This window comes from Panthera uncia (assembly GCF_023721935.1).
Source record: "Panthera uncia isolate 11264 chromosome E2 unlocalized genomic scaffold, Puncia_PCG_1.0 HiC_scaffold_19, whole genome shotgun sequence".
In the NCBI taxonomy this organism is placed as follows: Eukaryota; Metazoa; Chordata; class Mammalia; order Carnivora; family Felidae; genus Panthera; species Panthera uncia.
In genome coordinates, this window is record NW_026057588.1 from 9,879,248 (window position 1) to 9,891,689 (window position 12,442).

Here is a 12,442-nt window from a genome sequence, read left to right on the forward strand (position 1 = left end):
TCCATCCTTCCATCCAAACATCCATTCATCCATTTATCCATCCATCCATCCATCCATCCATCCATCCATCCATCTGTCCATCCATCCATCCATCCATCCATCCATCCATCCTTCCATCCATTCATCCATTCATCCATCCATCCATCCATCCATGCACCCATCCATCCATCCATCCATCCATCCATCCATCCACCTACCTACCATATTCATTAATTTCCTCCCTCCCTCATTCAATAAGTCTTTATTAGGCACTCACTATACATCCAGCACCAAGCTGAGAGCCTTGGGAAACAGTGAGATGTAGCCATAAAATCTCATAAGGATAGTAAAGGGACCATTCTGGACACTAAATGGGCACATGCCTACCACACAGAGTGCAAAAACTTGAGTATTAGTAATTTAATGTCTCTGGAAGGGGGACACGGACCCTCTGAAGTTATATGCACAGCTGTGCATCTGTACGTGTATGAACGTTCTTGGGAAAGAGTCCATAGCTTTCAATAGATTCTCAAAGGTGTTAGGAAACTTAGTTCTAGACAGTTTCTTTGACACTGTTGCAATGTCCTCTTAACTGTGACGAACATTGTCGCTAGGCCAGATATAAATATGTTCCAAAGGAGAGGGCCCTGGCAGGCTGGTGGGATTTGGATAAACAAGGAGAACAGTGGAGGGCATTCCAGAAGGAGGGCACAGCCTAGGCAAGGAGAGAGGTTGGAACAAGCATGGCATGGGCTGGGGACACTGAGGGCCTGGCGGGAGCAGAGGTCAGCAGGAGGAACGATGAAGGGTGAGGCTGAAACAGGAAGGCAGGAGCAAGACAGGGGTTCACTCCCTTCATACCGTCCCTCTACCGTGGCTCACCTCTTCCGAGCCCCAGCCACGGGGGACGATGCCAAAGGGTCCCCTCTGGAAGGGCTGGAGCAGCTCAGCCGGGGGTCACTCCCCCAGCGGGGCAGCAGGGAGGGCTCAGGGGTTGGGGGCGACAGGCCATGGAAGCTCCGAGCGCGGGGCCGGGGGACAGCGCCTGGAGGTCTGCGGAAGGCCCTGGGTAGCTGCTCGCTGGAGTTGAGCTGGAAGTCATCATCCATGGAGATGTAGGGGGCCAGCATCTCCAAATCCAGAGCATCGACATCCTGCGGGAGGCAGGAGGAGGTTAAGAGCAAGAGCCTTGGCCTCAGGTGGGCCCGGGCTGGAGTCCCAGCTCCGTCGCATCCGAGTTGTGTACCTGAAGCCAAGAGTCTGAGGGGCGCCCGGGTGGCTCGGTCGGTTAAGTGTCCGACTTCAGCTCAGGTCACGATCTCACGGTTCGTGAGTTCGAGCCCCACACTGGGTTCCCTGCTGTCAGCCCAGAGCCGGCTTCGGATCCTCTGTCGCCTTCTCTCTCTGCCCCTCCCCCTGCTCACGCTCTCTCTCAAAAGAAAAGTCTGAGCTTCGGTTTCCTCATCTGTAAAATGGGTGTAAGGACCCTGTGGTAACCAGTCACCAAGATGGCTCTCGAGCATCCCCACCCTTGGTATTTGTGCCCCAGCGTAATCTCCTACTCCAGTGACTAGGGTTGATCTGGGAACAACCCTGATGGTGTGTGACTTCCAATGTTAGGTTGTGAAGAAACTGTGGCTTCTGTTTTTGCTGGTCCCTTGCTCTGGGGGATGCCCTCTGGAGAGGCCCCCATGGTGAGAAACGGAGGCCTGCTGCCTGCAGGCGCGTGAGTGATCTCGAAGGCGCATCTTCTCGCCCCTTTCAAGCCTTCAAGTGACGGCAACCCTGGATGACGTCTCGACTGCAAGATGTCTCGTGACATCTCTCCTGCACGAGACGCCAAGCAAAAGCCACCCAGTTAAGTGGCTCCCAGGCCCCCCGGTCCCCAGAAATGATGTGAGGTAATACACACTTATTATTCTAAGCTTCAGAGTAGTAATCTGTTAGCCAGAAACAGATGACAAGGTTTTGCCGCCGTAACGAAAAACCTAAAAGGCGTGGTGGCTTTAGCACAGGGCAGTGGGCGCGGGCTGGAAAGGCCCTGAAGAGCCTGTCAGGGCCTAGACCGCCTCGAACAAACTGTTGGTGGAAGCGTGAACCATGAGGAGCCAGCCCGTGAGGGCATAAAGGGAGGTGAGGGATGTGTTACGAGAAGCCTGAGGAAAGGAGGTTTTCGTTTTGTGGCAGCTAAAGTTGAACACCGGGCGTTGCGTGCAGTTTTCTGGGACGGAGAACACATGACTCGTGAGCCGGGCCATCTAGCTACGGGATTCCCAGCCACGGTGCGGGATGGCTGCCTGATTTCTTGCCACTTGGGAGTGAAGGCAAGAGGAGAGAAGATCTAAAGGAGAAACGTTAAAACACGCAGGAGCTGGGACTGGAAAGTCTGGAAGATTCTCAACCTCCCCGTGAAGCGAAAAATTAACTTTCCCCAAAGCGGGGTGTGTCCTCTGTCAGGGCTCCTTGGGATTTCCCGGGGGGGGGGGGGGGGGGGGGGTGTCATTGCTCCTGGCGGGGAGCCCCTGGTGCCACGCCGGATACTTTCTGGCAACAAGATGACTCGGGCGGGGGTGCTGGTCGTGCCCGAAAGGCCAACTATGCCATGAGAGGGGTTGAGGCCACGTGAGATCAGCCTGACCTCCGGGGGAAGCGTGTGTAGAGATGGAGGTCAAGGTCAGCCACATGGGCAACAGTCCAGCCATGCCGACAGAGTGAAAACTCCGGACACCACAGCTTGGGTGAGCTTCCTGAAGTGGGGCTACTCCGTGTGTGCCCCCCCACACCGGTGCCGGGAGGGGAACACGTCCCCGGGGTCACGAAAGGCCTGCATTTGGGAACCTCCTAGTCTCAGATTCCACCCTACGGATCTCTTCCTCTGGCTATACTATTCTTTTGCTCCAACAAAACGATCGTCCTGGGGGCGCCTGGGTGGCTCAGTTGGTTAAGCGTCCAACTCTTGATTTCAGCTCAGGTCATGGTCTCGCCGTTGGTGAGGTCCAGCCCCACGTTGGGCTCCAAGCTGATAGCAAAGAGCCTGCTTGGGATCCTCTCTCTCCCTGCCCCTCCCTGGCTCACGCACTTGTGCACACACACACTCTCTCTCTCTCTCTCTCTCTCAAAATAAGTAAACCTTAAACAAATTATTAAAAGATCAACCTAAGTCCAGTGCTGTCCTAAGTTCTACAGCCAGCTCTAGCAAATTGTTGACACTGAGGGAGTCCGTGAGAATCTCTGAATTTGTAGGCAGCTGGTCTGAAGGGAGGGTGGCCTCGCGGACCCCCAAGCTTGCGGCCGATGTCACAAGTCTTGGACAGAAGTGGCAGACTGGAGGACGGCGACCTTCACCTTGCATTTGGCTGACCCTGGGAGCTCCCCAGATGGTGAAGGACGCTAAAATTGAGAAATGGTTTCTGAGCAAAGGCAAGTGCTCTCCGGAAGGCATGGTCTAAAGATGAAGCCAGCATGTGACTGTAAAAGTCTCTGGTTAGACTTCAGGAAGATCAAAGGCGTTGCCTAGAACATCCTTCAGGCAGATAAACTAGAACTTAAGGATATGCTAATCCATCTCAGACAAACTTCCTCACTCGGTCACTCATCATCTCCGCAAAATCCCAAGGCAGAGAAGGGCTTATCTCAAAGAGACCTATGAGCGTGGCTTTTGTCTAATGCAGTGCATTCCGAGAAGAGATTCACGTAAGACCCACACCTTTTTTAATAAGGATTATTATATAAACAGAAACACTGCCAGCTTGGACTGGAAGGGACAGAGACCGTGCTAAATGGAAAGAGACCTTTGGGCCACCAAAGTTCCCTGACAAGCAGCAGGTTCTGAACCCTCCCTCCCCCCCTGCCCTCAGCTGCAAATACATATCACCTTTTATGAAAAAGGGAGGAGGATTTTGAGGGAGAAGCCCAGCGTCTAACAGCGTGGAACCAAGAACCATGGAGAAAGCCTCTAGGAAGTACAGTTAAACCTTGGACTGCAAGCTAACTTGTTCTGCGAGTGTTCCACAAGACGAGTAAACATTTCTAATAAATTTTAACTCCATAAACGAGTGAGGTCTTGCAACACGAGTGTACATGATGGTGGAGGTCACGTGATCACAACTGAGCCCGGTGGTTCTTGAAATTCGCTGATACGCGAGTACTTCGTGTTACAAGCGCGTTTTCGATGAATTATACGCGCAGACCAACGTTCCACTGTAGTAGCAGTGGGTTCTGATCAAGGAACTTCCCATAGTTGCCCAACTGGATTTCAAAACTGCCGCGGGCCAGCGATACCTGTGCACTCTTCTCTCCCTCTTTTTTTTTTTTAACTTTAAAAAATGTTTATTTTTGAGAGACACCGAGACAGAGCACAAGTGGGGGAGGGGCAGAGAGAGAGGGAGAGAGAATCCTAATCAGGCTCGAACCCACGAACCACAAGATCATGACCTGAGCCAGAGTCAGACACTTAACGGACCGAGCCACTCAGGTGCCCCTCCTCTCCCTCTTTTTGACCAGGAGGATACGTGGCATCACTCCGTGCCTGTCCCGCCACTGTGTGCGGGGCATGTGGCTGGCTCATCACTTATCTCTTTAGTTCACAGGCCAACAGAGGGGGAGCTTCACCACATCCGGACCTGATGTAGGTGATGAGATTCTGGGCTCCAGGCTGATGCTGTCACTGGAAGACTTTGGGGGCACTTCGGAGGGGGTTGAGTGTATTTTGCAGGAGGGAGAGACATGCATTGGTGGGATCCCCAGTGGTCCTTGCCTTTTGGTATTCACCCTCCCTGCGGATGCCTTCTGCATTGTACCAGGATTGGTCTGTATGACCAATACAATTCGGTGAAGTGATGGTATGCTGTTTCTGAGATTAAGTTATAATCTTCTGTCTTGGGCTCACTCTTGTTATCTCTTGGATTCCTTGCATTGGGGGAAGCCAGCTGCCATGCTGTGGGGACACTCAGGCAGCCTGTGTGGTAAGGAATTGAGGCCTCCAGCCAGAGCCAGTGAGGGACCGATGCCTGCCAACAACTACGTGTGTGAGTTTGGAAGTGGGTCCTCTGGCCCCACATGACTCCCCTGACGGGAGAGCTTCACTTCAGCCTCATGAGAGACTCAGCAAAAACCATCCAGCTAAGCTGCTCCCAGATTCCCGAGTCTCAGAAATGGTGTGACATAATAAATGTTAGTCGTTTAAGGTGCTCAGTTCTGGGGTGATTTGTTAGGCAGCAATAGGTAACTAATATATCATGTCACTGTCATTTATCTAGCCACTAAATCAGTCATCCAAACATTATCCATCCATCATCTAATGAACCAATGGCCTGTCTAACTACCAAGCCAAACATGCATCATCCATCCATCCAATCCATCCATCCATCCAAATAGCTGTCTAACTATCATCCATCCATCTATCTACCATCATCCACCTAATGAATACAGTGGTCCATTCATTCATCCATCCACCCACCCATCCACCCATCCATCTATCCATCCATCCATCCATCCATCCATCCATCCAAAAAGCTATCTAACCATCACCCATCCATCTATCCACCTAATGGATACAATGGCCTTTCTATCCATCCATCCACTCATCCCCTCAACAATTCCACCACCCTTCTCTCAGGCTCATACATGTCCGCCCTCAGAGCAAAGAGGTGAAGACTGTTCCTTCTGTGCCAGCCCTTACCTGAGCTATATCTAGATCTGTCTCCACAGCCTCAAGGTCTTTCCCAGAGGCCAAGAGTTTGTGTGTATTCTCCATGTCCATGAGTGGTTCGTCTGGCAGATCGGCCTGTGGGAAGAGAGTAGACACTTAAGGAAATCTTGAGCCTAGAAAATATTAACAGTAAGGTAGTCCACACATTTGAGCTCAGAGGTAGGAGCGAGGGTCACATATCAGAGAGCTGGGGACCCTCACAATAACCAATGAGATGGCTACTTGTTACCATCCTAATTTTATGGATGAAGAAACTGAGGGCCTGCTTGTCCAGGGTAACACAGCTGGTAAGTGGCAGATTTAGGATTTGAATCCAGGTTTGTGTAATTTAAGACATTAGATGTTCTTGACTCTTTGAGGTCAAAACTCAGAGAGCCTGGATGCTTGCCCACAAGCAAGGAGAGGGGTCACCCATGCCAGTCCCAAACATCCCAGGTTTTGGTCCAGGTAACAGTTGAAGAATCTGGGATCTAGGTCTTAAACCCCAAACCCCATCTCACCCCAACCTCCCCACTGCACAGATGGAGAAACTGAGGCCCAGAGAATAGCAAGATTCAAGCCAAAGGCCAAAGCAGCCTGGATCCCAAGGGTTCACATGGGAGGTACTGCTTACCGGAAGAGGGCTTTGGGGGCGCCGTGTGGCTGGGGGTGCGCTGGGGGTGGCAGCTACCGAAGTCCCGTCCAAGATAGGTGCCAGGAGGCGACGGAGGTCAGGGCTACAGAAGCTGCGGGGGTCAGCGGCCAGGGTGGCCTCGCTCAGGGCAGGGGGGTGCAGGAAGGCCAGGATCCGGGGACCAGAGGCATCTATAGGACACATCGGTGGGGAGGACACAGGATGGTCATCCAGGGCTGAGGGGCAGAGCCCCCTCGCCCCCAAACCCCAGGGAGCCTAGTTGACATTTTCAACAACCAATCAGGGTAGACAATGTCCACAGTGCTGGGGAACTGAGTTCTGGAAAACCCTCGTTGGACCAGGTTCTGTCTCTTCAGCTGCCAGATTGTAGTGAGACCCTGAAGGGTCCTAGAGGGGCCAGTGTGGGGGAGGGGGCACGCAGTAGGCTCGGGATAGTAGCAACTGCCCAACGAGGGGGAAACGTTTTAATCTTTAAAATCGATACTGCTGGACCAAGGCACATGACTGACCCGATTCTCCAGTGGCACAGAACAGCAATCAGCCACTCAGCTCTGGGGGGCTTGCATGTTAGGAGAAAAGACTGGCCCAAGGCCCTCAAGGAGGTTCTAAGGTCCCTGGAGGTCAGTTCTGAGCCAGAAAAGGAAAGGATATCAGTGACCCCACACCACACCCAAGAGCACGGGTTGCCAGCAACAGCTTGAAGAAGGTGACGGCCTTGAAGAACCAACAGGAAAAGAAGTTTGTCCAGGATTGAGGAGTCAGGTGGGGGGAAGAAGGAAGAGGTAGAAAGGAGCCGGACTTGGGAGGGTAAGATTACTGGACGCCAATGAGCAGTGACGTGGGAGCAGGGAACGAGCTGAAGGGTGGGGGCAATGGGGAGCCATAGCAGGATTCAGAGCAGAGGGGCAAAAAGACTGAAGCAATCATCCCGGGGACACAGAAGAGGAAGGATAGAAGAGAGAAGAGTGTTCTGGGCAGAGGAAACTGCCAGTGCAAAGGCCCTACGGCATGAGAATCTAGCATATTCCATGAGCACTAAGGAAGCTGGCACCACTCAGAGTGTGAGCGAGAAGGGAGGGAGGCAGGAGGCAGGTCACACAGGGCCCGGTGAGCCACACTATTAAAGCATTTGGGCTTTCCCTCCAGCATCCTGGGGCCACAACCCCTCCCAGTCCCAGCCCTGCCCCATACCAAGGCTGTCCCCAGGATCAGGGGCGTCCTTCTGGGAGGGGGTGCCCCGCTGAGCGGGTCTGCGGGAGTGTCGCTCGGTTTGCTCCAGGGACAGCACCACTCCGGTCTCTTCTACCCGGCTGGGGTACAGGGCAAGAAGAGGAAGTCAGGGAGGGTCCTCGGCCCCAGCCCAGGCAGCCCCCTCAGCTCATGTCCCGTCACGGGGAGGCAACCCCACGCAGGGGCAGGGCGGCATCGTGCAGAAAGTTATTTGCCACATTTACTTGTTTCTTTTAAGGATTTAATTTTTGCTGAGTGCTTTTTATTATAATAGCATTTAAAATAAAGTTATGTGTGTCTTCCCAAGCTCTCTCTGTGGAGGGAGACGGAAAAAACGAGTTGGCATTTAGCACAGCCTGGGTAAGGGAGGGGAGACAGGGATGGGGGCGGGGGGGGGAAGGAGGGACAGAGAAGGGGAGGGTAAAAAGGCATAAGAACAAAATATTCTCTTCATATTTACTTATAAAGATATTCTCATAGATGGATTGATGAAGTATATATAGTCGATGTTCTTACCTTACCAAATATGAAGAATTCAGAGGGGTACATTTTAATGAATAAGATTTTATTTATGAAGTTTCTATTCCTAGACATTTTTCATATTCAAGGGAATGGGTTTATAAATATATCCTTCTTATGTCCCCCGCGCCTCCCTTCCCCCCAGTCGCTAGCTGCCGAGACAACCCAAATGTTCGCTGAGCAAATTGGCTTTTGGAGAATTGGTCTGGGGGCTGAGAACCAGGCCCTCATTTGCATAAAAATACCTAGGATGGCAGGTGGATGGTCCTCCCACGAGCCCGTTTGAGACACTAGGACCCTTCCCCACCCTCACAGAACCCCTTCTGGGCTGGAAACATCCCCATTTAGGCTGGACCAATGCCACCCCATCCCCTTTGAAAAACACAAGGCCGCACAGCCACACCTATACACACACGGTACACACAGGCGCAAACAGGAACACTCATATACACCCAAGTGTATACACAAGACAGCTGTGCATAAGCCGTGCTCTAAGGCTCACACGTGCGTATTTGGCACAATCGTTCATTCCGTAAACATTTCCTAGACAACGAGTATTGCCTGCTGGCTAAGAACAGCGGCTCGACAGCCTGAGGCCTGGGTTCAAATCTCAGCAGTGCCACGTTCAAGCTGTGCGGCCTTGAGCATGTGGCTGAACCTCTCTGTGCCTCATTTGCCTCCACTGGAAAGAGGCAATAGCAATAACACCTTCTCCCCAGGTCGTTAGGAGGCTTAAATTGACCAACACACATAAAATGCAGAGAACCGGGCCTGGTACCTGGTGAGCGCTACGTAAATATTTGCGATTCTTGCTTGTCGAACACCTACTGGGTGCCAGGCGCTGTTCTAGGTGCTGAAGATTCAGCGGGGCCGCGTCGGAATGAGTTGTATTTTTTTTTTAAGTTTTGTGAGCGTTTATTTTGAGAGAGAGAGAGAGAGAGAGAGAGAGAGAGAGAGAGAGAGAGAAAGAGAGAGCGCGCGCGCGCATGCGCACATGCGCGCACATGCGCACACACACGCAGGGGAGGGGCGAGGGTGGAGAGAGAGAATCCCAAGCAGGCTCAGCACAGAGCCCAACGCGGGGCTCAGACTGACGAACCAGGAGATCGTGACGCGAGCCGAAATCGAGAGCCGGACACTTAACCGACTGAGCTACGCAGGCGCCCCTTGAGGCGTATTTTTGTAACGGAATCGCTTACTGCAGTGGAAGGAGGCTCAGGTCTAGAAGGGGAGGGATTTTTACACGACAGAATAGAAGTGCCCGCGTACACACAAATAGCTACCCAAGTGCACACCACACCACACGTACGAAGAACAAGGATGATTAGTACCATAGGCTCCTTATGTCGCTGATATTACGCAAACTCCCATTCATTCCTCACCATTTCTGCCAACAAAACTGAACTTCCCAGGCCTGCTCTTTGCCTAGAGTGCCGAAGACTGGAATCACGGGGCCTGGCCACAGAAAGGCAAACCTTCACAATGAATGAAAGGGGTTTTGAGCAGAGAGGGGGGGCAGGACCCCCTCTGCTTTGCAGTGACAAATGGCCAGACCTCTTTCCACATCTGCAAGTTATTCGAAGGTTCTGATTTGAAAAGGTGTGAAAGTGAGGGCATTCCAAAGGTAATCAGCCCCGTATTCTTGTGCAACACAAAAGACTTGTGCGGATCACTTCTGTTTTCTACCAGAACGCGTCCTCGATCAAAAAAGACACAGGGAAACTCCTGAGGCTTTAGAAACTGATACCATGAGCTGGAAGGTAATCTTCAGAGAAAAGCTGTAATTCACCCTGTCTTAGGTGCTCCCGTGCCGCCCTCGTCACAATGTTGTCACGGTGGGAAACTTCTAAATGCTTGATGCAGCGGGGGAAAGCCCGTACGCCCGGTAGAATGAAACAAAACGAGACAGGACCAGACAGAACGAAATGCCGGCAGCCGTGCAGAGGAACCTTCACGCTGCAGGTAGGAATGCAAAATGCCGCAGGCTTCTCGGGAGATGGAGTTAAACATACCCTGACCATACGACCCATCCGTTCCACGCCTAGGTGTTTACCCAAGGCAAATGACAACATGGGCTTACAAAATCTCGTAGGAGAACATTTACAGTAGCTTTCTTCGTAATCACTCAAAATTGGAAACGGCCCAAATGGCCTCCAACGGGTGAATGGATAAACCAACTGGTCTGTTCATATTCATACCACAGATCGCCACTCGGCGCGAAAACGGAGCCACTGGGGCGCCTGGGTAGTTCAGTCGGTTGAGCGACGGACTCTTGATTCCGGTTCACATCACGATCTCATGGTTCATGGGTTCGAGCCCCGTGTCAGGCTCTGTGCTGACAGCACGGAGCCTGCTTGGGATTTTCTCTCTCTCTCTCCCTCTCTCTCTCTCTCTCTCTCTGCCCCTCCCCCCTGCTCTCTCTAAACAAACATCTTAAAAAAGGAGCTACTGAGGGATGCCTGGGTGGCTCGGTCGATGGAGCGTCCTGAGCATCCAACTTCAGCTCAGGTCATGATCTCACGGTTTGTGGGTTCAAGCCCCGCATCGGGCTCTGTGCTGACGGCTCGGAGCCTGGAGCCTGCTTCGGATTCTGTGCCTCCCTCTCTCTCTACCCTTCCCCTGCTCAAACTCTGTCTGTCTCTCTCTCTCTCTCAAGATAAATAAGCATTAAAAGAAATTTTTTTAAAAAGGAGCTACTGACAAATATAACATAGATACAATTTAAATATATTATGCTAACTGAAAAAAGCCAGAACCAAAAGGTTACATACTATAGGATTCCATGAACATGACATTCCGCAAAAGGCAAAATTCTAGGGTCAGAGAACAGTTCGGTGGTTGCCAGGGACTGAGGGTGGGTGGGGGGGTTCACTATGACAGAATGTTTTGGGGCAATTTTCTATACCTTGATTGTGAAAGTGGTTACACAATCCCGGGCCTTTGTCAAAACTCAGAACTGTATACCAAAAAGAGTGAATTTATTATATTCCATTTTCAAAATGTTTTTCTAATGTTTATTTTTGAGAGAGAGAGAGAGAGAGAGAGAGAGAGCGTGAGCAGGGGAGAGGCAGAGAGAGAGGGAGACACAGAATCTGAAACAGGCTCCAGGCTCCGAGCTGTCAGCACAGAGCCCAACGCGGGGCTCGAACCCACGGACCGCGAGATCGTGACCTGAGCCGAAGCTGGATGCTTAACTGACTGAGCCACCCAGACACCCCTATACTTCAATTTTTAAAAGGCAGCAAAGCCCCCATGATTCTGCTAGATTTACTTTGATTTGAACGGACTCTTGTTTAATTTAAATGAACAGCAGGCACACCCACGCACATACCTGTGCGCATTCGGTCACACGTTCTGCGTACACGTACATGTGAATACTCCCTCTCACGGATGTGTGCCTGACACACGCACACACCTATCCACACACACGCAGGCCAGACCCACACACACAGCCGCCCCGCCCCCTCCCACTTACCTGATCAAAAAGTGGACGCAGACGATGCTCTCAGACTGGGGACCCCGGCCCCCTGACACCACTGTGGCCTGAGTCTGGGTCCACAGATAGCCACCACTCCGGGCCAGGAAGCGATACTGCCCCGTTACCGCCTGGCCCTTGCTCAGCACTGGGGAAGGGGGACGGGGAGGGGTCAGGGCCCCAGAAGGGGCAAACGGGGAGAGGAGGCTCTGGGAGCAGGGGGTTGGGGATGCGGGAGGGAGCCGGGGAAGAGAAGGTTCCTTGGGGCGTGGGGAGCAGGGAGCTGGTGTCTGGGTTGGGAGCGGGGCTCCCTGGAGCGTGGGGAGCTGGGGGGCCGGTCGCAGACTGCCGGGGAGTCTCACGTACGGGTGTGAATGCTCTGGCCAACGGCGTCCGAGTCCAGAGCGTGGATGTACTCATAGGCGGAGCAGCCGATCAGGTCGTCGGGGCTGTAGCCGGCCACCTCCGCGATCCTGGGGTGGGTGCAGTGGGGCCTGGTCAGTTGGACTGGCTGAGGTGGACGGTGGGCGGAGGGTGGGGCTGGGGGACGCGGGGGACCAGCCGGCAAGACAGAGAGAGACTGGGTCGTAATGCAGAGAAAGGGAGAGTAAGAAATGGAAAAAGAGGCGTGCTGGGCTGAATGACGGCCCCCGGAGAGATCCACCTCCCCATCCCCGGACCCTGTGACTATGAGGCCTCACGTGGCGAAGGGGACCGTGCTGGGGACAGGAGATGATTAAGTGAAGGATCTTGAGATGTCGCGCTTCACCTGGATGATCCGGGTGTGCCCAGTGTGGCGACAGGGGCCCTCACAGAGGAATACTCTGTCCAGGGCAGGTGTTGATGGAGGCGGGGGGGGGGGGGGGGGGGGGGGGGGGGGGGGGGGGGGGGGGGG

The 12,442-nt window shown here is 53.0% G+C and overlaps 1 protein-coding gene across 7 annotated transcripts in view; it reads right to left on the reverse strand.

The window, feature by feature from the left end:
• Positions 1-12,442, reverse strand: part of HIF3A (hypoxia inducible factor 3 subunit alpha) — a 28,630-nt gene that overhangs the window by 5,709 nt on the left and 10,479 nt on the right. For 4 of the 7 annotated variants that reach the window (XM_049621152.1, XM_049621149.1, XM_049621156.1 and 1 more), the window contains 6 exons: positions 11,914-12,020; positions 11,548-11,695; positions 7,515-7,633; positions 6,303-6,493; positions 5,660-5,764; positions 862-1,133 (listed from right to left, as the gene is read on the reverse strand). In XM_049621152.1, coding sequence (XP_049477109.1) covers positions 862-1,133; positions 5,660-5,764; positions 6,303-6,493; positions 7,515-7,633; positions 11,548-11,695; positions 11,914-12,020 — 942 coding nt within the window. The other 3 variants (XM_049621153.1, XM_049621154.1, XM_049621155.1) reach the window with 2 other exon arrangements.